Genomic DNA, 26,074 nt, shown 5'->3' with positions numbered 1-26,074 from the left:
CAGGCGGGCAGTGTGGATGCTCTGGAAGAACAGCCGTTCTTGCGCAAGAACCTGCCAGTGTAGACACAGCCTTTGATGTCTTCTCCCTGTGCTCCCTTCACCCCCCTTTTCACTTTTTGTAGCTTCTTTAAGGAAAAAATAAATTCATCAGGAGACAAATGTATTTCATGATTTTTAATAATTTTGTGCTATGGTTTGACCAGAGCATATTAAGAACAAGCATAAAATCTGTATTTAAAACTAACAACAGCACTTAGAGCAACATCTTTCTTTAAAAGTATTGCAATAACAGACCTTAGGTCTAAAAACTAGGACGTCACCATTTGCTCAATTAAAAGAGGCAGATAGATACACAACAGATGAAATCTTCTTCTCCTGTATATAACCGAGAGTTATGTTGGAAATTAAGCAACAGGTTGATTGTGTTAAAGGAAAATAATAAAGTCTTTAAAGCAAGCCAGGTTTGTCACAGCTTCACATAAACAGCTACTGAGTAGTTCCAATACAGTTGTAAAAAAACCTTTTCTTTTAATAGACTTGTTTTTACAACAATAAAATTTAAATGAAGGATTAAATATTGTGGATAGTGCTGTACATATTTCGGAATAACTTGAAACAAAATGGACAAAAAGCCAAACAGACGTGTTGAAAATGTGATCCTGAAAGCCACAAAGTTAGAATCACACACAAAAAAATCATACCGCAATAAAGCATAGTAGGCTGTAAAATAATAACTAGCAATAAACAACAAAAAATTATCAAAATTCTGAAAACAGGCATTCATCTGATGGTAAATTCTAGTATAATAGCTTGATCAATGTACACACGATCATGAAACACTCTGACTATAGAAGTATTAGACAGTTGAGAGCCACAAAAGACAAATGTCCTAGCTATGCTTAGCTAGTCTTTGTGCTGTGAGTAAAGAAATGGCTGTTTTGTTAAAGGATATTAAGCTGAGTGAGTTTTGCTTTTTAGTTTTGCTGTCCAGCAGTAAGATGCTTTGGGTTGTCATAAGTTCTTCTTAAATTATGGATGCTGGCTGTGTGTTGTAGGGAATGGGCAGTGTGAACAGAGAGCTATGATTCCACTTTTCTAATCTTTTCACTGCAGCTTCAAAGGAGACAGGACTAATGAACTGTATCCTGTAAATCAGGTTTTTACTCAACCCTTTTTTACTCTGGGGTCTTTAAAAGGAGAATTCATCTTGTTTGGTCCACTTAATATGTAAGTTTTGCTACTGTGTAAATCATGCTCTAGACTCCTGCACTATGTGTATTTTGTAAAATGCTGTTCATAAAAGAGGGTTTTTTTCCAGACACAGACATTCTACTGCAGTGCAAATAGAAATGTAGAAATGGCCAGCAGGACCTATTTCCAAAACTATCATTCCATGCCTGATAAACAATGAACAAGTGAACAAATGACAATCATAAAGTATGCAAATTCAGATATGTGACCTGCTTACTATATAGCACAGCACAATATACAGAAAGGGATGGACAGAGCTACTTGTAAGGGCATGAGGAGAAACTGGCCACAAAATCTACAGTTCTTTAAAACAAAACAAAACCACCGTGATCACTAGTTAGGTACAGGATTACTGTGATGCTATTTAGAAACAAATGAAGAGCTGAAGTTGCAGGTCAATAATGAGAAAGGTCAACACAGGACAAAAGGACAAAATAAATTGAGTGAGAGGGACCTCATCCCAAAGCCCATTGAAATCCATGGGCATTTTACCATCATTTTCAGCTGGCTTTGGATGAGGCACCCTGAGCTTTATTGTAGCATTTATCTATATATCTGAAAACCAGCAAAAACGTCACCTCAAACATATTCCAACACATTACTTTGTTATGCTTGTGGTTAAAGTCTGACAAGTATAAAAAAAGTAGCCATTCGTTAACTGTCAAAGACTGAATAATCTGCTAACTATCTTCCTGGGCTATTTTAAACAAGCAGTTTAGAAAAATAAGTTCACTATCTGCAATTCTGAACTCAAACTTTGTGTTTGTTTTCCTGAGGTATTCGCTTTACCTAACAACCCACGCCAAGAGTGCACACGGACAACCAAAAGGTCAGAAAGACTGGAGGACCATACTGTTGAGAGGGCCTTGCCATGCACAACAATGCACCAGCCAAACTGAAGAAGACTTTTCTTGCTTGTCAGCTTTAAAAACAAATTGATTCCCACCCACTTTCAAAATCGAAAGCATAGACCTTGTCTAGATGAAAAAGGTTTGCAAACCCTGCTAGCATAGTCGAAGGTTTATGCTGGCAAAAGCTTGTGTCAGTTTCCTGAACAACAAAACATATACCAGCAAAACGACTTTTATGTCAGTATAACTGTGTCTATACTTGGGCTTTTGTTGGTATAAAATGTCATTAAAAAAGTCAAATGCCAAATAGATATCACTATACTGACAAAACTTTTAAGGCCTGGCCTTATTCCATTGCTCACTGGGCTTGGACAGATTTAGGTCTTGTCTATACTCAGCATTAGGCCCAATTCAGCTATCACTGGTCCAGCAGTGCTGCAAACCCCAAGTGTGAACAAAGAAAGTTAAACATTGAACCATTTCAACTAAGCACCTGTTTCAATCGGGGTAAGATCAAATAGTGTAAATTACAGCTTTCCTTGTCTATTATGCCTGGGGCTTGTACCACTGCAGCTACACAGATTGCTGAATCCTGAATGCAGAGAAAGTGAGAATGGGAGAGTTGTGCAACAGATACAGGTGCAACACAAGGACTGTTTTTGTTTTTGAAAAACTCTCTTAACCTACTTTTGATTTTTTCAGGGTCGGTTTTGATCCAGGTCTCAATGAATTGAAGGCCCATATGGTGTCATAGAGTTTGGATAACAAGGTTCTGGGTAAATCTCTAGGTAAATAAGGTTACAAAGGGTATGAATAAAATATCTTCTGGAGAAGACGACGCTAAAACTGGTCCAGAGCTCCAGAGCAGCAACAAGGTGACAACAAAGAAGAGAAGCATCTAGATGCAAAGTTAAAGCTGTGAAGGTTTGTTTGTTTTGTTTTTCTTTTTCTTTAAAGTGACACACACACACACACACACACACACACACACACACACACACACACACACACACACACACACACACACACACACACACACAGAGAATGCTCTTCATCGCAAAGATGCATCAAACAACCAGTTGCTATCTACAAGCTAGTCAAAAGTGATTTGTTCAAACTCTTCTTTTCCCTTATGATACTATATTGATATTTAATAGGAAAATAAAATACATAGACTTTTTGTCATTTGTATGCATTCATTTGCAAATTTTCTTACAAAAGAGGACCAAGCACATAAGTAGGCATTCACAAATTTGATGCCATTTTTGTTAAAATTGGTATCATCTATATATTATCTTACAGTATTAACAACGTCTTTTTTTGTTTGTTTGTTCTACCCATTGGGTAGGATATGTGCATAATATATTCAAGTTATATACAGCACCTTACAAATAAAACTCAGAAGAAGAGACAGATAACTGAAAAAGCACCATTTTAAAGTGAGGCACAACAAAGGTGGGAGCATAGGGTCTGATCCAAAGTCCACTGAAATTAGTGGGAGCCTTTCCACTGACTTGAATGAGCTTTGGATCCAGCCCGTAGAGTGCAAGCGGATTCCTATCTGCTCAGACCTGAACATGAGGCCCCTTAGTTGCTTACAAACTACTAACATGCAAACCTCCTCAAAATTATATCTAATATATATGTATATATTTATTAGTATTCCTACCACAGCAGACATACAAGCACAAACTGAGGAAAGGGTGAAGGAAAAGACACCTTTGTAACCCACAAGATCCGAACACATACCACGTGGTTTCAGAACACTCGCATACCAAACCATATAAAGCAGCAGCAGCAAGCAGCAGCAATAGAGCAAAGAAATGAGATACTATCATCGCTGGCAGTAAATCCCATGCAGGGCAGGATTGCTTGGGGGTGGGTGGGAAAGGGAGTATTTTTGTTTGTTTCTCTGTGTTAAACACAAAAAGGCAAACTCTTTTGTCATGAAAGCGATGCTAGCTTTGCTTGTGTTCATTCTAAAGATGTAACGCAGACTGTGTCCAGCAGCAGTGCAGTCAGAAGGAGAGTTTTTGGCATTGTCAGTACGAACCCAGCTCAACCTTCCCTGCTCTGAGAGCAGAGAAATGTAGAGTGAATGGCTGCAAATTCAGTGGTAGTGGCCTTTACATATATCAAAACAAAGTATGTGTGGCTGATTTACAAAGTATTAATTGGCTTCTAAATTTTGCATTGGTGCTATTTACGGTTTCGATAAAGCACTTCACCTATTCTGAGCCTGGCCTACAATTGGAAGGGTTTGCTGGTGTAACTAAATCCACAAAGGTAAATCCCCGGTGGTGAAGATCCAGTTTATATCCACCAAAGATCTTACAACAGCTTCCTGAATGGAGTATGCTAGATTGGGAGTTCTCAAACTTCATTGCCACGTGGCCCCTTCTGACTACAAATATTACTGTATGACCCCAAAAAGAGGGGAACCAAAGCTTGAGCTTGCCCAAGCCCCACTGCCTCAGGCAGAGAGCCCAAGGGATTCAGCCCAGGCAGGAGTGTCTGTAATCTGAGCCCTGCCATCAATGGCTGAAGCCCCCCAGGATCTGAACTCAGGTCCGAGCCATAAGTCTAAGCCAGCCCTGATGACCCCATTAAAATGGGGGCCCGACCCACAGCTTGAGAACTACTGTGCTAAACTAACAAAAGGACTTTTGTGCATTTATACTGGGGCTTTTGCTGGCATACCTACATTACTCAAGGGTGAGGGGCAAAAAAAAAACCTAAAACTCAACAACAAAAAGTAAACACACACACACACACACACACACACACACACACCCCCGAGCAAAACTGCTAAGCGTAAACTAGGCCTGGACCAACGTTCACAGACAGATGGACCTTGGTTTGGATTTATAATGAGAAGTATAAATTGTCATTTAAGAAGGAAACATAGCAAGTGAAGCAAAATTAAAATGAAACTCTGAAAGTTCAGCTGAAACGATGTTACTCAGACAAATCCCCACAAGGGTTTTTTTTACATGAGAAATGCTATGAAAGCATATGTAAATTTTAACAATTCTATGTCAGTAGCTCCTTGGGAGAGGAAGGGAGTTAAAACAAAAGTGACACATTTGGGGTTAGTTTCAGGGCATGTACCCAATTGGGAAAGCCAACCATCCCAACAGCCCTTAAATGAAACAGAACACAAAAATAAAAGATTCTTATAACAGCCCTTAAATGAAACAGAACACAAAAATAACCTAAAGCAAAGCTTCAGCTGAGCCAACTCTCAAATGCGGGTCCCTTGTTATTACCCCTAGGTTTGTTAGAGACGATGTACTTCTGTAGTTTTAAAAATGTTTCACTGCAGTACCTCAGTACAAGCAGCCTCCTAGAGGGCAGTCTCCAAAATATGAGGGCTGCATTCAAATGCATCCTAAAGAGGAGAGCTGTTGGATGGAAGATGAGCAGTGCCCCATGTCAAAGTTGGGAACCCAGGCAGCTGGTCGATAAGTACAGTATTCAAAGGGCGAGGGAAGAGAATAAGTGCTCCTCACGCTTTCAACTTTTTGCCTGGTTACCTGCCACTGCTCAGGCATGTAACAGAGTAATGTTCAAAAGTATGATTCAAAATAGTTAAGGGATGTTTTAAACTTGGCTTCTGACACAAAATAAACCCACTCAACAACCCAGTAAGTTGGTTTTAGAATAACTACTACTAGTTGGATAAGTAGACTAGAGAAGAGAAAACATGTGCCTGTATATGTGTGCAAACACACACATACAACAGTCACATATGGTGTGAGTCAAGGGTAAGGCAGCTATGAGTGTTTTTGGGGAAACCTCAAATAGCCAAAGTCAAATAATCCTTTTGAACACACCAGCAAGTGTTTTGTTTATTCATTGTGCTTAAAAGTTTTTGAAGATCAATTTTTAGTGTGTTTTTTTATTGGTACTATCTTTTTGTATTCCTCTGCTTGTAAAGCCAGGTTGCCTTAGTTACCATGAGTGTGCAGGCCACAGAATCAGAGAAATGTTAATTATAAAACATTTTAAAAACATTTCAACATTTCTTACAAATGGAGGTGTCAGTTTTAAGGTTCAATGTCACATAATCTGTCAGGGCTAGAAATGAATGTGTTCTACAGCAGAACATTAGAAAGCCTGCACTTTTGAGTTCTTCACAGGGCTAATGCTTTATAGCTAGTGAATTGCACTATTCTCGGAGCAGCCTAATTTCAGTCCCCATTTTCACCTAATTCACAGTTATAGGAAAAAAATTTAGTGGCAAGGCTCTTTTTCATTTGAAGCTACTAGTACTGAGATTTGGAACATCAGAAGTAGCTTCAACTGAGATTAGCGGGCAGAATGAAAATCAGAACAAAGGTGCAAAATAAATGCGATTAATTCTACAGTTCCAGTTAATTCCATGGTTGCAGAAACATAAATAAAGGAAGTTATTCGGTTTATCGTGACTGTGTACATAGAATGTGTGCATGTTTTCTCACATACCTAGAGTGAACACAGAGTGGTAAAATGTTATCAGCATGAGTTTGGGTAAGATGCATTACTCATGAGTCACAAAGCCATGCATGAGAGGGCTTCTGCAAATCACCCCTAACTAATGATGACCTCTCACCCCACAGTATCATGTATTTTTCTTGCTACCTTAAAATTCTAGAGAGAGCTTTTAATGTTTTAATTGGGACCATTTTTTCATCTTTCATTCATACCTTGAAGTCAGGTGCGTCACATACCAGGCGTCTAACTGCACTGGGCACAGAAGGAGCCACACAAACCTTTAAAAATAGTCTTGAGAGATTTTTCTATAATTCCAGGGCTGGCAGTGATATGTATCCCACTGGGATGTTTGAAGTCTCCTTTTCCCAACAGGATAAAACTCTCTTTCCTAGCCCTCAAGACCACCAGGCAACATACACTGAAGACTAGACATTTTTTTCTGACTAGAAAATCTCACACCAGAGTCCAACAGCTGAAACTTGTCCTCTGCAGGTCTTAGATCAAAGTGATTTTGGAGAGGAATTCTTCATTTGTGGGGCAGAGAGGAGCAGGGATGATCTATTTCAGATATTAATTTTTTTTAAAGAGTTTGAAGTTGCTCAGAAATGTGGAGTGTTTGAGTATATCTTGGGAAAGATGGGTTATTGGGCAGAGCTCAAGTGAGGCAGTCAAAAGGTGCATGCTACTTTGATTTGCCACATTATTCTCAATTTATCACATGGATGAAAACTGCCACATGTGTGGTATATTTGTGTGTATTTTATATGTAATATGCATACATGGACACATACACAAGAATGTGGAGTTTCACCCGTGATAAATGTTAGAAAATATACCAATTTAACAGTTTAAAAATTGCATTTGGGTAGCTAAGACTTTACAGACTATGGTGCTGTGTCTTTTTACAGAGATTCCTCCAGAATTGCTGCACAGAATTTACCTTGAAAGAATGCCCATTTTTGAGCCTGAACAGATTGATAATGACTTCTTGTCTGATATAGTTTTTTTCTTGTTTTCTCTTTCAGAGTTCAGTTCTAAAAGTTTCGGCGTGTTCCCTGTTCTCTATGAGCAGAAAGAAAGGGTATTCCTTTGTAATACTGGTGGCAGAATCTACATCAGAGATTAATAACATTCATTAAGATAGAATCACAATGAAGTCTAAAAATCACTTTTTGCAGAGCTGATGAAATGTGTTACTTCCTCTGCAGCGTTTGTAACCCTAGTACAAGGAAACCTAACAGACCACTTTAGTAGGTGTTTTCTTCTGTGTGTGCATGCATCACAGCCAACACTGTTAATGAGAGTTACACAGACACACTGGGACACCAGGGTGAAAAGACAGTAAAGGGTTATCCTCCAAAAAGTGGCTTTGGAGTTAATAGATGGGGCCTCTCATGAGATCTGCAAGCAGTGGAACAGCTTGTGTTCAAACTGGTCCAATGCCAAGGCCTGGTCTCCTGGCCCAGTAGTGTCCTGACAGAATGACAACTGAGTTCCATTTGTTCTTTGAGCTAGATTCCCTAGGGCTGAATAATCCTGAGCTAGGCACCAGCAACTGAGTATTTCTAGTACAGTATCTCTATAAACATACACGTCTGCCTAGGGGATTGGCTTTCTGCTCAGTTCCAATAGCAACAAAATCACTGAAATAGGAAAATAAACATTTTTTGTGAAATGTGTATAGTCCTGCTAAACCTGCAGGTTTCTTTAACATCCTAAATCCAAAATGTTTGACTCCCAGAATCTATAAAAGGCAAGAGATGTAATTGGCAGATAGCTAGAAAGTCATCCCATAAACATCTGTGCTGTGGATATTCGTAAGGGAAACTGCTAAATGCAGTCTCCTACTTTTCCCTCCAAATATACCTACATTAAAAAAAAGGGTTCACTTTGAAGTACCAGGGACAATTCAGATCAAGAAACAAGCAGATTCTGATCAGTTATAAATGGGACTGTCTGTTCAGAACATAGTTATTCCAATAATCAACAGGCTAAAATAGTACAAAGTCAGCTTCCGAAGGAAGTTATCTATACAGAGACCCATAAAACGAACACACACATACACATACACACACACATGCTGTTTTGGCATTAAAACTCTGCATAGATCAAAAATTCACTTCAATAATCAAATATTTCAATCAAGCCCTCTAATATGTAGAAGTCACACAGAAATCCAACCTCCAGCAATCGGAACAGGTGCTGTATAGACAGTACAGTACTTTTCTACAGTGCATTTGATGCACTCGTTGGTTGCTGCTGTTAACAAAGCACTAGGCTTAAGACCATAGAAAAAGTGAGACCTTACAGTGAAAACTCTACTACATATATATTAGGAATATTAAAACTAAGACTCTAAAGATTCTTATTCTTTTAAAGTCCATTTCCAAAATGCATTTTAAGTGCATGTTGTGCTTTTTCTGTGTGCTCTTGAAATCACTCCTACCACCAGTCTTCAATTGCCTTCCAATTCTTACATTGGCTTCGGCAGAGAAACTAGCCATGGAAAGCAAAACCCTAAGCAACATTCTACAGGCAGACTCATACCTTTCAATTACTTTAAGACCAGCATTACAAAAACAAGGCCAGTTCCTACACACGAGTAATCTTTACCCATGGGCTTAGTCCCATGGGCTCAATGAGGTTACATGCATGAGTAAGGGTTTGCAGGATCAGGCCCATAGGAAAAGGCTAATGGCTTACAGTGAGATTAACTGGGGCTTCCAAGTCACTTCCAGTGGCTTTCTAATGCTGCAGAAACCATTGCCAACATCACTAGTACTGTAAAACGTATCAAATGTGTTGCAGAAACTGCACAGGAGAGGGTATGGTTACTGAGGTCCACTTGCTTAAACAGGATGGATCTCCAGTACAGAATTTAAATACAAACTAGACAGTAAAATGGACAAGAAAGAATCAAATATTTAACAGCATGGGAAGTAGAGACAGAATCACACTGCATTTTTAAACAAGTTATTGCATAACATCAGGATATGTGACTAAATATATTTCAGGCTAGAGTGAAAACAAAATTGCTAAAACATTAAGTATTAAAAATACTGCCTTGTGAAAATGAGAAAAATGACAGAACTTTGTTAATAATTAATCTACATTAGCATGTCTGGGATTTTGTTTTGCTTTTAATGAAACAAATGGGCTAAACTGTATAATAGTTAAAACAACCTAAGTGATGTGAAATGCTGGAATTTCATGCTTGCTTATTTCCATCCAAAAGTCTCCAAGACACTGACTGCACTGTTATTTTAATGCAAATTACTGCAAAGATAATAACATGTTAAGTGTCCCTGTATTTCCTGATTTATGTAAGTCAAGAGGTGCTAGGCTAAATTCAACAGTCCCCTTTCAGTGACAAATATGGGGTTGGAAGAGAAGGGGAAAAGAGGGGGGGGGGAACAGATTCTTTCAGATTAGTCCTGGGGCCTAATCATTATTCCACAGGTTTGAAAAGACAACATATAGAAGAACTTCACGTAAAACAGTTCCCTCATATATATATTCTTTAAAACATTAAGATAGTGCAACTTTTTAAAACACATTTTTTTCACAACACAAATTAACTCCTTGCATTCATCTAATTTCTCAACTTTACACCTTGGCACACAAAACAGGAATTTTGATTGATGTAAAAAAAAAATTCCACACCTTGGGAGAGAGCAGCAAACTGGCCAATTCTTCCCCCATTTACCTAGCAAAACTTTCTTCTCATTTTCTTCTTTCTGCCATTCAGTTAATATAAAACAGGCTGTACAAGCCTAATTGCTGTGCTAAGTTTCATTTTAGAATTAAATAATTCAAATAGTTTATTTAAAAAAAATAATATATATATTTCCCCCCAAAACACTGCTCATGGCGACACTGAATGGAAGTTTGTATTATCTCAATCCACTTTGCATGCAATTCCCCTGAAAGGAATCAGAAACAAAGAACTGGTTTGCACGTTTGGTTTTACTAAGTTGTTCCACGTGTAACTTAACAATATTGTGCACAGGAATGTGGGGCTCTTCCCCCACATTACTGTTTGATTTGCTTGTCTTCAGTTCAAGTGCACCTGGGGAAGTAACTTAGACAAGGTTTCCTGGTTTCCTGTCTTTGCCTTTAATAGGAACTATTGTGCTCTCTGAATTGTTCTGCTGAAATTGAAGTCTGCTCCCCCTCTGTGAAGAAGGCGGTGCATTGCTATGCTGGTGATGGAAAAAAGAGGAGCCTGGGTAATTACCCATGACCTCACTGTATGTTGGGGGTGGTCCTTCCATCCTTCCATTACTGCTATAGTTGGTTGCACTGATGCCCGAATTGCTGCTTGGTGGGCATGGGCCCCCGTTGTACATTGAAATGTCTATCAAGTCACTGTCAAAAATGGTTCTGTTGGGGGGTGCCCTGACAGATTCTCGATTGAGTTCCATTTGCTGTTCTGGGTCCCGGAGTTGCAGCGTGCATGGCCCTTGGTAAGGTGGTGGCTCTTCTCCATCAGAAAGGGAGATGGTCGGAGGAAGGTCAATCTCATGCTGCATGTAAGGGTAGGTTGGCTGGAAGCGACTGAAACGGTCCCGCTGCATGAATGATGGAGCGGTAAACCTGTCCCTGGACCTTGGGGCATACATGATCTGAAAAGGTAAGAGGGAGATATGAATCCATTTTCAGGCATCACCCAGAAAAAGCATTATGGGTAGTATTTACCAAGGGCCAAAAAACTAGAAAATGACCCCTACCTCAGGGAGTTGACAAGCTAGCTCAGACACAGATTAAACATTTCAGATGCACACACAGTCACAGTGTATGACTGCAGCTCATGGACACATACCCAAGATAGCTTTAATGTGGCTAGCTTGGCTAACAGAGCAGTGCTGGTTCAGCAGCACTTGCTTCAGCCAGACCATAGCAGGCTGCCCTTTGCCCTGGATAATTACTTGCTGCTGCAGCTTCACTGTTCTGGTACTTGAGCTAACTAGAGCAACGCCGGCACAGGTATGTTTACACAAGCTACAATCGCACCCTATGATTGCAGCGTAGAGACACACGGCAGTGTTCATGTGAATTGAAAGTGGGGTAAAAATCTAGAAGAAGTAATTTGTGTATGGCTTTACAAATGAAGAGCGTTCCTACAGGGTTTTAAATTCCCACTTTCTTGTTGAGTTATAAAAATGTTCACAGAGAAATTCTACTTCTTTTAAAACAAAACATTCCCAAAAAGTTATTTGTTTCCACCCCTGAAATAAATTAGTTGGAAATCTAAGAAAATAACCCAAAAGTGATTTTTGGCCAGTGAGAGCCTTTTTTTAATACTTATTAAAATCTTGCTTTGTAGTGTAATCCAGACAGTCGTTTTAACTGAACCAAAAAAGGTCCAAGACATCTAACACCCTCACTATGAGAAAGCCTCATCTGTTTCCTTTTACCTCGACACTTAGCTAAAGCCCCAATCCCTTGCTCCAGGGCAGCATTCTATTCATTTCAAAGAGATCTTGTGTGGACTTACAATTAAAGACAATGTCTAGTCAATAGGAGTTAGGTCTAAAGTTATTACATTATTTGTTTTACTCTTTTGATCCGAATTAAAGACTTAATTAACCAACGTGTAGACACTCCAACTAATGTTTTTTGGTGGAGAGGAAATGTATGTTAGAAGCACTAAAGCAAATCATTGAAGGTTACCAACAATTTAAGCATTACCTCTGAAGCACCTTGTCGTGATACTGAACTGTCAGAAGGCCACAAGCACCCGTCCTTGCAGGAGAAAAAAAAGAGAAGAATATTAATGTCTTGCATACTTTTATTTCCACTTAAAAAGACTTTTCAATACAATCAGCTTTTCCCAGTTGGTTACACTCATCAAAAGAAGCATTATTAAAAGGTAACCTGTTACTACTTCTACGGTGGAAATCTGAACCCGGAACTCAGTCAAATGCAGAGAGAGCAAACACGAATGTGACATTCAAGCTAGACCACCATTAAAATTTGATTTTTTTTCATTTGGTATAATCTTTCTGTCTTTCCTATTAGTAAAGCAGATACACATTTCTCACATTGGAAAAGGTTCAAAATACGCAGTGCAAATCTGAGGCAGAATAGCTCCTGCAAAGTGAATAAACATGCCGTAAGTTCCCGGGAGGGGTGAACTGAAAATGAGTGATTTTTACACAGGTTGAGGAGATGGTGAAAAAGCAGGAATGCAAAATTTACAATAAACCCAAAAGAGACAAACGTATTTTTCCTATTACTGGCATTTCTTCCATTTGTATAATGACAGAATTTGACTTACACCCATCCAAGAAAGTTATCATGACTGAGAATCTTCACCAAAACCAATTACTTCTTAAAAATAACATTTTTATTTGCAACATTTAGGTTGAATTTCTGTGCTTTGCAGCTTCTTTTGTCCCTTTTGGATTTACCTTAAAGCTGAATTATTTTTAGCTGTGATATTTTGAAGTAAAATAAAGCCACTAAGGTAGTTATTGCTGCTCTGAAAAGAAAAATGTTATGAAATAACAATATACCCTAAGCTTTTTTCTCTTATTGACATTTTCTTATATTTTGTTCGAGCTTTCATTCTGCCCTTAATGTTCTAACATGTCAAAAATTGTGTCACTGGTATATAAAATTAAATCCTTAGCACGGAAATGGCTGGAGAAAGGGACTGAGGATTGGAAATTGGTGAGTGAAACCTTGGTTACAATGAATGGTTATAATTATACACTACTGTACCCTTGGGTTGGCCAAAAAGATCCTGCGTTCAGAATATTATTTCACGGGGAAAAAGTGTAGAGAATGATTAACCAATGAGATCATGCACACTAAGTTCTGTTGGGGACTATCTGACTCTATCCCATAGTATTGCAACAAAGGTAAGGAAAGTCACACCAAAATAAGCTGGTTGAAAAAGCCTGAATAAGAATATATTCAGAACTTAGGTGAGGGGAATAGAATGATTGATAGAAGAAAGAAGGGAAGAAAAGGAATGACAAGGGTAGTCTCTTGGGGTAACACACAGCACTGAATCAGGTTCACCCTACATTCAGCTGCATAAAGGCTTATCTACATAGGAAGTTATACCAGTATACCTTAAGGTATGAATGACCTTATGCTGACATAACTATAATGGTTTAATTCCCTGGATTGACATTAATATTGTTATTGTAGAATAAGAGTGCCTTTTTCCAATTTAGCTTATACCATTTTGCGAGCATTTTAACCCAAATTGAGAAAGCGTGTTCTTATCCAGAATAAGAGTGTCCATGCAGTATAGGCAAGGGCAACATTTATGGAGAACTAGAGAGGGCAGCAGCCACACTTCCGAGGTTGGAACCTTTGGATTTCACACTTGAGGTCTGCTTAAAGCTGCATGCCCTGACTCCAGAGGCAGTTCTTAAATGCAACAGAGTTTGAGCTGCTTGCAGCTTTGCCTTTGGGGCAGGGAGTTTGTTATAAAAAGAGAGAAGCAGGTGATTAAGAATAACAAAAGGCTGGGCATTCAAGTAATTGAAGGATCGTTAGATCATCATGAAAACTGCTGGGTATGCCACTTAAAAGATGGGGAGCAGAGCAGGAATGAGTGTTGTGCTGCTGGGATTTGCATTTGGATTACTGTGTTAAATTTATAAATATTCTTGAAAAGAGGTGAACAGGGACTAATTCAAAGCTGGCTGCAAAGAGTTACAAAGGGATTTCACAAAACTGGTTGACTGGGCAACACAAAGGCAGATGGAATTTAGTGTTGATAAGTGCAAAGTATTGCACATGGAAAAATGTATAATTCTAACTACAGATACAAAATAGCTGTTAACGCTCAAGAAAGAGATCTTGGAATTGTTGTGGCCAGTTCCCTGAAAACATATGTGCAATGTACAGTGGCAGTCTAAAAATTAAAAAACTAACAGAATACTGGGAATCAGCAGGGAAGGAATAGATAATAAGACAAAATACCATATCGGCTCTACATAAAGTCATTGTATGCCCACATCTTGAATAATGCAGATCTGGCCACCCCATCTAAAAAAGATATATTGTATTTGGAAAAGGTACAGAAAAGGCAACAGAAATGATTAGGGGTAAGAAACAGCTTCCATGCGAGGAGAGATTAACAAGAATGGGACTTTTCAGCTTGGAAAACAAATGACTAAAGGGTGGGAGATATGTTAGATGTCTAGAAAATCATGAATGGTGTAGAAAAATAAAATAAGGAAATGTTATTCTTTCTCTAACATAACACAAGAAGCTGACCCAATTAAATGTATAGACAGCAGGTTTAAAACAAACAAAATAAATTATTTTTTCACAATCAACTTGTGGAACTCTTTGCCAGGAGATGGTGAAAAGGCCCAAACTATAACAGTGTTCCAATTAGGACAAAATAAGTTCAAGGAAGTCAGGTCCATCAATGACTAATAGCCAGGATGTGCAGGGATGGTGCCCCTAGCCTCTGTTTGCCAGAATCTAGGAATGGGCAATGGGATGTACCACGTTGATTGTCTCTTCTGTTTATCCCTTCTGAAGCACCTGGCTTTGGCCACAGTTGGAAGACAGGATACAGGGCTAGAAGGACCACTGGTCGGACCCCAGTATGGCCATTCTGATTTTTTTATATAGAGCTGCAATGTATCTGCCCCCTTGCTGTAACCCATTAGAGCCCAGGAGTCCTGATGGGGTCTCTCTCTCTCCACAAAGGTAGTAACAAAGTAAGAATATACATTAGCATTTTAAGGCTAACCAGCATCCCACGAGGCGTACAGATAGTGCGGAATGGCTTGCTAGTTCGAACTATCTAGCCCGTGCCGCGTGTAGCCGCGCGGCACGGGGTTCGAACAAGCCGGCATTTAAAAATGGCGCTGGCCGGCTTATGCAAATGAAGCCCGGGAAATTCAAATCCCGGGCTTCATTTGCAAGTGCAGTATGCCTACATTACCCCGCTAGTTCGAACTAGGGTGGTAGTGTAGACATACCCAGAGAGAGAAAAGACAAAAGAGAAATAAGTGCATGTGTACAGCCTTCTTTATAATTTTCTTTTATTAGATTTTATATATTAGATGGATAAAGTTTTGCAGAAAAAATCGTTTGTATTTAATATCAAGCACTAAATATTTCTCACCCCTCTCACTTAAGTCCACTTCAATTTGCTAGGTTCTTGCTCTTAAAAGATGATGGGAAGTTGGGTGCGGATTTCCTAAATTAATTAAATGTATTTATTTAAAAATGTAAAGCGTAATATACTTTTATGCTTTGCTGCATCAGGAGCTGAGATGCTATAAAACTTGTTTGAGTTTTCTCCTCACTCTAAAAAAAAAACCCCAATGACACTCTTCTCCATTAGGGGGGACACTTCTGGCTGCACAGGTATCTGACACCAACTTAGGCCTTTTTCAGCCACTTCGCCATCCCTGAAATTATGTCACCTATCAAAGGGAAACATTTTAAAGAAGTTTTTCCTTATACTCTCCTCACTCCTGTACTTGTGGATTTCACCTGCCAGCCAGGTGAGAGTGAGTGTTCACTCTCAGGCTATGGTACATTGTAGCCTTCTTCCGGAAAAGCTTATGCAAATGAAGTGTGGCATGGAATATCGCCATGCTTCATTTGCATAATTAATTAGCAGCCACTTTTGGGCAAAAGCCTCTTGTGTGAAAGCGGCTGCTAATTAATTATGCAAATGAAGCGCGGCGATATTCCATGCCGTGCTTCATTTGCACAAGCTTTTCCTGAAGAAGGCTACAGTGTAGGTATACCCTCAGCGACTGGCTGCCAAGCCAAAGAACTTCCTTATCTCCTTTCAGCGAATCTGAAATTGCACCAATCAAAATAAGTTAAAGATTTTAAAGTATTGTATTTGTATTCCTTCACTCCATCTCACTATTTTTCTATTATTCAAAATACACCAAGATATAGTCATTTAATACTAAAAAAATCTAGGTATGGTTCTTACGTATTTTCACTCATCAATTGATCAGTAGATATAAACACAACAATAACTTTTTTTTAAATAAATGAGTTGTGATTATTAGATTTAAATAAAGCAGTTGATGCTTTTCTACCCTGGCACCAGCTCCTGCCACTCCCAGCTCTGTGTTGCAGCCCAAGAATGGGGAAGGTTAGAAGTTTGCTTCCAGAGGGGCTGCCTCCTGGCTCAGCTTTTTACAATATCCTGCTCGGCTAGGCTATGGCATGTGTGACACGACACAGGGGCGTTTCTGAATATTCTCACTGAAGGGATGCTCTTCAATGATGTTTTAAAAAGACATGGTTACTACATGAGTGATGATGCTATCAAGGCATAGTTGGGAGCATATGGAATTTGGCTCTCTTAAGTTTTTCTTTCTAATAGCATAGATGATGGGCATTCTTTCTATAGATATTTCTACACTGCACACTTATTTCAAAATAAGCTATTCTGGAATAGTTATTTTAAAATAGCTTATTTTGAAATATCATGTCTACACTGCAGGGAAGCCTCAAAATTAGTCCAATGTAGGCTTCCCTAATGTATACGTGCTATCTCAATTTAGAGCCCCAGGAGACACTGGGAAGGATAACCCCCTCACCAGGGCCATTCTAAGTTATTTCAAAATAGCAGAAGAGGAGTATCTACACACACCTTATTTTGAAATAGATATTTTGGAATAGGCATTATTCTTTGTAGAATGAGGTTTACAGATTTTGGAATACGATGCCTGTTATTTTGCAATTATTTTGAATAACGGAATGGCTGTGTAGATGCTCACGTAGTTATTTTGGAATAACAGCTGTTATTCCAAAATAACTTTGCTGTGTAGACATACTCTATATCATAACAGATCCTTAAAAAAACATTAAAATGGAACCAGAGTAACTCTCTTTCTGATTCCAATTTAGAATTGGCCAAAGCAATGTTCCCTCTAACTTTTCCATCCATTGTGCAATATACATTTTGTTATGTGCACCAAGACATGTGCGGATGTGCACCTCTAGTAGAAACACATGCTACTGGCTGTAGGTGATCTGCTAGTCAGCTGGGTGGCATTTGACTCTCTCCTGGGTGGTCGCCTCAGCACTCAGCTTACAGGGAACAGTGGGTCAGAGACCACCTAGCTGGAACCCAATTGCAGAGGCTCAGACACCTTTTCCTCCAGGCACTTACTGGATAACAAACCCAAAGATCTGGATAAACTAGCAAACCCTCACTCACTTGGCTCAAACCAGTAGTCCTACAGGAATCAGTGAGACTGGAATAAGGGTTTGTCGAATGGGGCTCTGAGAGCTATAATTAGATAATCTATAATCGCATGTCTCAACCCCCTACATTTGTTACTTTTCAATCATCAATAGATTTTGAGATGGAAGATTATGCGTCTCTTCAGGATAAACTAATAATTAAAAAATATTAGAAGTAAAAATCTTATTGTTCCAGCTAGGTCTTCTCATGGGTATATTCCTGCTTTTCGTAATAATATATGGAAAGAAGCTTTAGATTTAGGTCATGAAATAATAACGGCACTTATTAAAGCTTATTGTATTTTCACTAAAAGATCTAAAAGTAGTAATAATAGTCAAGGTTTAGATCTTGTAATATTGGATATGCTTCATACAATAATTTCCTTATTTTGCATTTCTCAAGGAGATTTATCAGGCATGTGACATTTCAAGGCCATTTTTATATATTTTGTTTCCTGATGCCTCCAAAGTCACCCCACTACCTCAGTTTACAGTAAACACAACAACAAAGGGGGAGAAAAAGGAATGTGTTGGAAGAGGTGAAAAGGCTTGACATTTTTAAAATTGCACCAAGATAAATTAGAAGCACAAAATTATTATTAATAAAAATGACTATAATGAAGCAAAAACATCTAACGTCACATTTCAAAAGGGAATATCTCTTGTGAGACTGAAGAAAAACTCCCTTTAAACTCATCCATATCCCCAACCAATTGCATCAAATTCTCTGTTGCTTTGGGAACTTTTGAATGATTTTTGTTTATGGTTCCTTGGTGAGGTTTTGTTGGTTTAGTTGCCAGGTATCCCCTGAACTGCAGAAATTCTATATTTACTCTAGGTTTTGCTTCATACCATTTAAATAGATTATCCCCCTCTCCCATCCCCACTTTTAAGTTTCCGAGCTGATCTGTCTGAGATACTCTCTTTTTATCATGTATTATGCGTGTTTCCAATATTACACAGCAAGTCTGGCCAGACAACCAGAACTAGAACCCTGACCTCAGTCCGGTACTGTATTTTCTCGTGGCTTTATCATCATTACCCTTGGGTGCTAGTGAAAATATGCTCTGTTGGGGATAGCCAACATTAAAGGTGCTCCCTTTAATGCACATGAGAGCACTGATATGAGTTTGCCTTTCATTAGCAAAGGGTGTGGGAGAGAGAAATAGGAGTTTGAATTGGGAGAAGGAACAAAAGCAAAAAGGCCTCAGGCTGGAAACCCCACCATTACCCTAATATCCAGAGCCGTGGTCTCCAACCTCTTTAAGCACAAGATCACGTTTTGAATTTAAATGCAATGTAAGATCTACCTCAAACCCAAATACCCTTGCCCCACCTCCTTTGTGCCCCTTCTCTGAGACCTCACCCCTGCTCACTCCATCCTCCCTCAATAGGCGTGCGCACAGGGTGTGCCCAGGCATACCCTAATGTTTCAAAAGGGGTGTCAGCGAAGGAGCGCAGCTTCGGCGCTCTAGGGAACAGATGCCACGCCAGGTTTGCCATGCATGCGCGACCAAAACCGGCGGGTCTTAGGACCCCACAGAAAGAGACAGCAGGGACGCAGCAACGTCACCCGGCCGCTCCATCAAGTGAGGTGAGTTTAAACCCCGGGCGGGAAGGCGGGGGGAGGAGGGTGCCCCGGGCAGGGGATCGGGTGCAGCGTGGCTGGCCTGGGGCGTGGCCAGGGTTGGGGGCAGCACGGCTGGCCTCGGGGTTAGGGGTAGCGTGGCTGGCCTCGGGAAGGGGGTCAGGTGCAGCGCAGCTGGCTTCGGGGAGAGGAGGGGGCCGGGGCAAGTGCGGCTGGCCGAGGGGAGGGGAGGGGAGGGGGCCGGGGGCAGCGTGGATGGCCTCGGGGAGGGGGTCGGGGGAAGCGTGGCTGGCCTCGGGGAGGGGAGGGAGTCGGGGGAAGTGCAGCTGGCCTCGGGGAGAGGGCCGGGGTCAGGGGCATCGCAGCTGGCCTCAGGGAGGGGAGAGGCTGGGGACAGCACAGCTTCCAATCCCCTCTTCCCCCCGGTCGCCCTCTTCACCCCGCCAGTCCCTGCCCCCCAGCCAGCCCATCTTTCTCCCCCTGCCCCTGCCCAAGATCAAGTGTGTCCGTGTTTTTTGGGGAGGGACTACCTGGCAACCCTACAAGTTGGACCTGGTGCAAGCACCAAGTGATGGGGACTGCTGGAACTTTGGGAACCAGAGACTGCGGGGTGGGGATTTGTGGCCCAAAAGGGGGCTTAGAAACCTAAGAAAGACAGAGTAAGGGGAGCACCAGAAGGGTGACAGTCAAGGAGACCCTAGAACTCTGTTAGGGTATGTCTACACTACCACCCTAGTTCGAACTACACTACGGCTACACGCGGCACGGAGTCCGCACTAGCGGACATTTAAAAATGGCGGCGCCCGGCAAGATGCAAATGAAGCCCGGGAAATTCAAATCCCAGGCTTCATTTGCAACTCCGGTTGCCTACATTACCACCCTAGTTCGAACTAGGGTGGTAGTGTAGACATACCCTCACAGACCAGCTGGCGGCTGCTGGAAGAGGAGGGAAAAATAGGGGATAAGGATCAGAGAGGAAGGGGCATGTGCTGAGGAGAGGGGGGCAGTTCAGGAGAAGAAAGGGGAAGACACCAAGGGACAGGGTGTAGGAGAGAGACAAATGCCAGGGGGCCAAGTGGAGACAATGAGGAAAAGGGCAGGAGGAGAGGTGTCAGTGAGAGGGGAGGACAGGATGATGCTAGGAGAGGAGAGGGGAAGGGCTTTGGGAGCTATAGGGGAGAAGGAGAGATGCTGGGAGAAGGCTTGAAAGAAGGGGTGGGCATGAGGAAGGTGGGGATGGAGCAAAGCACATGTGAGGGCACAGAGGGGCATGAGGCGAACGGGGGCAGAGGTGGTGAGGGGATGGGCATCAGGGAAAAAGAAGGCAAAGGGGGCACTGGCAGTGAGGGAAGGGGGAGGCACCAGGAGGGTGCAGGGGTAAGGGAAGGTGCGGGGGCCAGGGGATTCTGGGGGGTGAAGCAGAAGGGCAGACACCTGCAGGGGAGGGACCAGCACCAGAGGAGAGAGGCATGGCAGGTGTGTAGATGGAGATGTTGGAAGAGGGGATGAGGAAGGGTAGCTCACATGATCAGAGTGGGGCTACTGGAGGAGTGGGCACAGGGGGGAAGAGAAAGGCTGGTGGAGGGGGGCAGGTCTCAGGAAGGCTGAGGGCAGTGAGAAGGGCAGGTATCAGGACAGCAGAGGAGGGCGAGGGGTGAGGGGCAGCAGGCACCAGGGGAGCTGATGGAGCAAGGGGAGGAGACAGAGCAGCAGAGAGAAAAGGGAGAGGTTCATAAGATATTTATTAATAACTTGGGTGCCACAGTGGCACATCCAAACAAGCCACAAGCTCAGTACTGGTGAACAACACAAAATTTATCGTGGTCATGGGATGAAACTCTTAGAGGGAACAGTTCTGCCAGCCTCTCCACCCCCCGAGTTAATGTCACACACATTGGGTTAATGCAATTGCAGGATAGTTGCATGAGGGGGGCTTGGTGAGGGCCAAACTAATCCCTATTGGTAAGAGGATGGTGGGAAAAGTCTTTGGGGGATGTGTGTCACATGACACCTTTTATTTCTGGTCATGTGTCCATATTGCCCGGAAAGTGTTACCTCCAGAGGCGTGGGTAATGGGGGTCAGGTGTATGGCTAATGGGGGTCAAAGAGTACATTTAAAAAAAATTCTTTGGGTGCACACTTTAATGAAATATGCTGCACGCGCCTATGCCTCCCTCCCTCGTGATTCTCCCTCACTTTCACCAGGCAGGTGCAGAAGGTTGGGGCGCAGGCTCTGGTCTTGGATTAAAGGGACAACCTTGGCTCGAGTGATCATGAGCTAATTCAGCTCAAATTAAATGGAAGGATAAACAAAAATAAATCTGAGACTAGGGTTTTTGATTTCAAAAGGGCTAACTTTAATAAATTAAGGAAATTAGTTAGGGAATTTGATTGGACTAAAGAAATTATGGATCTTGAGGTGGAGGAGGCCTGGGATTATTTTAAGTTAAAGTTGCAGAAACTGTCAGAAGCCAGTATCCCAAGAAAAGGGAAAAAAATTATAGGCAGGTGTGTTAGACCAAGCTGGACGAGCAAGCATCTCAGAGAGGTGATTAAGAAAAAGGAGAAAGCATATAAGGAGTGGAAGATGGGAGGGATCAGTAAAGAAAGCTACCTTATTAAGGTTAGAGCATGTAGGGACAAAGTGAGAGAGGCTAAAAGTCAGGTAGAGTTGGGCCTTGCAAAGGGAATTAAAACCAATAGTAAAAGGTTTTATAGCCATATAAATAGGAACAAAACAAAAAAAAAAGTAGGACCGCTAATTACTAAGGATGGAGTGGAGGTTAAGGATAATCTAGGAATAGCCCAATATCTAAACAAATACTTTGTTTCAGTCTTTAATGAGGCTAATGAAGAGCTTAGGGATAATGGTAACATAACAAATGGGACTAAGGATATGGAGGTAGATATTACCATATCCGAGGTAAAAGCCAAATTTGAACAGCTTAATGGGAGTAAATCGGGGGGCCCAGATAATATTCATCCAAGAATATTAAAGGAACTGGCACATGAAATTGCAAATCCATTAGCAAAATTTTTTAATAAATCTCTAAACTCAGGGGTTGTACCATTTGACTGGAGAATTGCTAATATAGTTCCTATTTGTAAGAAAGGGGAAAAAAGCGACCCGGGTAACTATAGGCCTGTTAGTTTGACATCTGTAGTATGCAAGATCTTGGAAAAAATTTTGAAGGAGAAAGTAGTTAGAGACATTGAGGTTAATGGCAATTGGGACAAATTACAACATGGTTTTACAAAAGGGGGATCGTGCCAAACCAACCTGATCTCCTTTTTTGAGAAAGTAACAGATTTTTTAGATAAAGGAAATGCAGTGGATCTAATCTACCTCGACTTTAGTAAGGCATTTGATACAGTACCACATGGGGAATTATTGGTTAAATTGGAAAAGATAGGGATTAATATGAAAGTTGAGAGGTGGATAAGCAACTGGTTAAAGGGGAGACTACAGCGGGTCATACTGAAAGGTGAACTGTCAGGTTGGAGGAAGGTTACTAGCGGAGTTCCTCAGGGATCAGTTTTGGGGCCAATTTTATTTAATCTTTATTGCTGACCTTGGCACCAAAAGTGGAAGTGTCCTGATAAAATTTGCGGATGACACAAAGTTGGGAGGTACTGCCAATTCAGAAAAGGATTGGGATATTATACAGGAAGATCTGGATGACCTTGTAAATTGGAGTGATAGCAATAGGATGAAATTTAATAGTGAGAAGTGTAAGGTTATGCATTTAGGGATTAATAACAAGAATTTTAGTTATATGCTGAGGACACATCAGTTGGAAGTAACGGAGGAGGAGAAGGACCTCGGAGTCCTGGTTCATTATAGGATGACTATGAGCCACCATTGTGACATGGCCGTGAAAAAGGCTAATACAGTCTTTGGATGTATTAGGCAAGGTATTTCCAGTAGGGATAAGGAGGTGTTAGTGCCATTATACAAGGCATTGGTGAGACCTCATTTGGAATACTGTGTGCAGTTCTGGTCTCCCATGTTTAAGAAGGATGAATTCAAACTGGAACAGGTACAAAGAAGGGCCACTAGGATGATCCGAGGAATGGAAAACCTGTCATATGAAAGGAGACTCATGGAGCTTGGCTTGTTTACCTTAACCAAAAGAAGGCTGAGGGGGGACATGATTGCTCTCTTTAAATATATTAGAGGGATAAATACCAGGGAGAGGAATTATTTAAGCTTAATACCAATGTGGACACAAGAACAAATGGATATAAGCTGGCTAGTAGGAAGTTTAGACTTGAGATTAGATGAAGGTTTGTAACCATTAGAGGAGTGAGGTTCTGAAACGGCCTTCCGAGGGAAGTAGTGGGGGCAAAAGATCTATCTGGCTTCAAGATTAAACTAGATGGGTTTATGAAGGGGATGGTTTGATGAGATGACATGATCTTGGTAACTAATTGACCATTCATTATCAGTGGTAAATAGGCCAATGGAGGGATGATAGGAGTTACTACAGAACTTTTTGGGTGTCTGGCTGGAGAGTCTTGCCCACATGCTCAGGGTTTAGCTGATCGCCATATTGGGGTCGGGAAGGAATTTTCCTCCAGGGTAGATTGGCAGAGGCCCTGGAGGTTTTTCGCCTTCCTCTGTAGCATGGGGTACAGATCACAGCTGGAGGATTCTCTGCATCTTGGGGTCTTCAAACTATTTGAAGGCTTCAATATTTGAGATATAAGTGAGAGGATTATTCTGGGAGGGGTGGGTGAGATTCTGTGTCCTGCACTGTGCAGGGGGTCAGACTAGATGATCATAATGGTCCCTTCTGACCTTAAAGTCTATGAGTCTATGATCTGGAGTATGAGAAGGGCTCTGAGCTGAGCTTGGGGCGGGCAGTTGGGATGTAGGAGGGGTTTTAAGTGCAGGATCTGGGAGGGTGTTTTGATGCAGGGGTGCTTGGGGCTAGGACAGAGGCTTCGGGTGCAGGAGGGGGCTCATGACGAGGTAGGAGTTTGGGATGTGGGCTCCATCAGAGCACCACTTACCTCTGGCAGCTCTGGGGACGTGGCGCAGTGGGGCAAAGGCAGGCTCACCCCTGCCCTGGCCCTGCACCACTCCCAAAGGCAGCCGGCAAACTCTCTCCCAAGTCCTGTTGTGCCCCCTCTCTGCTCTGTGGAGATAGAATGCAGAGTGGTAGAGGGTCACCTTGATATCAGCACCCTTCCTCTTCGTACCCAGACACTCCCCGCTGATGTGGGGGGACAGCTCCAAGGCAAAGGGCAGGAGAAGCACAGCAGTGGGAGGAGGAGAAACTGAAGTGCTGGCACTGTTAGTATCACCTGTCAGAGGCTCCAAGATCTACCAGTAGATCCCGATCCACTGGTTTGTGACCACTGGTCTAGGGCAATTTTCCCAGCAAAGTAAATTTTTAAAATGTTGTGTGAGCTTGTTTACAGTAGAAAGGCATGTCACACATAAAAACAATAGTTAAGGAATGATAAGTCAAAGCACTCCTTTCTTTCTGAAATGAAGACTACTGTGCACCTTACAATGGCTTTAATCATTACAATTTCTGTCATTCAGGGGTATGTATTTTCACACGCTCTCAGCAACAACAGTTTTAACAATGGAAGTAAGGTTTAGACATAGCCTAAGATCTCTATTTTTTTTCCCGCCAAACTGTTCAGCCACACTTTTTGCAGATGAAATTTTCTGAGTGTAATTTTTTAATTTTGACCCTAGGTGGCAGTAACATTTTAGATTTAGAGCCTCAGTCTTCTGACTTTTTAGGATAAGCCAACACACATTCTCTTCTTTTATATCACAAGACCACAGAAAAAATTGCCATAACTGGCTAGATCTGCTTAGCATCTCCTGGCTAGTGCCCTTTTTCGGACCAAAGGACCAGAGGAGGTGGCATACAAGACCCAATTCCTTCCATTTTATGGACAAGAGAGAAAGGCAATTCAGCTCAATTCAAATCAGAGTCCCTCCTGGCAATACATCTTGAGGAGAAGGTATGCATGAACCAATCACCCTTCACTCCAGCAGCAGTCAGAGAGAAAAGGCAATATATGTCCAATCCCCTCCTGACTACTTTGGGGTACTGCAAACTGGAAGGCCAATCCTGTGCATAAAGGTTAATGAAGAGGGCAATGAGGGTGAACTATATTGCTGTGTTCTGTTGGCACTTATTTCTTGTGGCTGTTGTCTGGGGATTTACTCCCACTCAGTTTCTTTTATTTATGAAGTTAAAATAATGGAAAGAAAAATACATAATGCTGGGTTGTCAGAAGTGGATAGAACTAGTAATGCTAAAGCAATAAACAAGGAAATAGAATTTAAAGGGAGATCAATCAAAGGGGAAGTTTGACATTGCCAAATCGTTTTCAGATTGTTGAACAGTTACTTTGATTGTTGTCATCATCTTTCCACGCAGGCCAGCGACTGCTGTTTGTTGCTTTTCTCCTGAATTGGCTGATCCAACTAAATTCAGGAAGAGCACAGTACTTTCACAACTGCTTTCCTGGAATAGTATCTCAGAGTACCAGATAGGCATTATCAATGTACATACTAATGAAAGCTGACTGGCTCTAACAGCTATGCCTCCCACAGAGATTGGAAGCAGGGATGCTGGGGCCAATCATTTGCGAGTGTCTTGCGTGACTCATGGCTCCTATGGCACTCTGCAATGGATTTTTTGCTGCCAGGAGTGGGCCTGGGGCAGCAAAAGTG

General features: G+C 41.5%; 1 protein-coding gene across 4 annotated transcripts in view; it reads right to left on the bottom strand.

The window, feature by feature from the left end:
• Positions 1 to 3,081: 3,081 nt before the first annotated feature.
• Positions 3,082 to 26,074, bottom strand: part of LDLRAD4 (low density lipoprotein receptor class A domain containing 4) — a 439,588-nt gene continuing 416,595 nt past the window's right edge. For all 4 annotated transcript variants that reach the window (XM_075921018.1, XM_075921020.1, XM_075921021.1 and 1 more), the window contains 2 exons: positions 12,270 to 12,323; positions 3,082 to 11,203 (listed from right to left, as the gene is read on the bottom strand). In XM_075921018.1, the coding sequence (XP_075777133.1) occupies positions 10,661 to 11,203; positions 12,270 to 12,323 (597 nt within the window). In that variant the 3' untranslated portion in view covers positions 3,082 to 10,660. The remainder of the gene's footprint in view (positions 11,204 to 12,269; positions 12,324 to 26,074) is intronic.

The sequence above is a fragment of the Pelodiscus sinensis genome, chromosome 2 (assembly GCF_049634645.1).
Source record: "Pelodiscus sinensis isolate JC-2024 chromosome 2, ASM4963464v1, whole genome shotgun sequence".
Lineage (NCBI taxonomy): Eukaryota > Metazoa > Chordata > Testudines > Trionychidae > Pelodiscus > Pelodiscus sinensis.
This window is presented reverse-complemented; position numbering and strand designations above follow the sequence as displayed.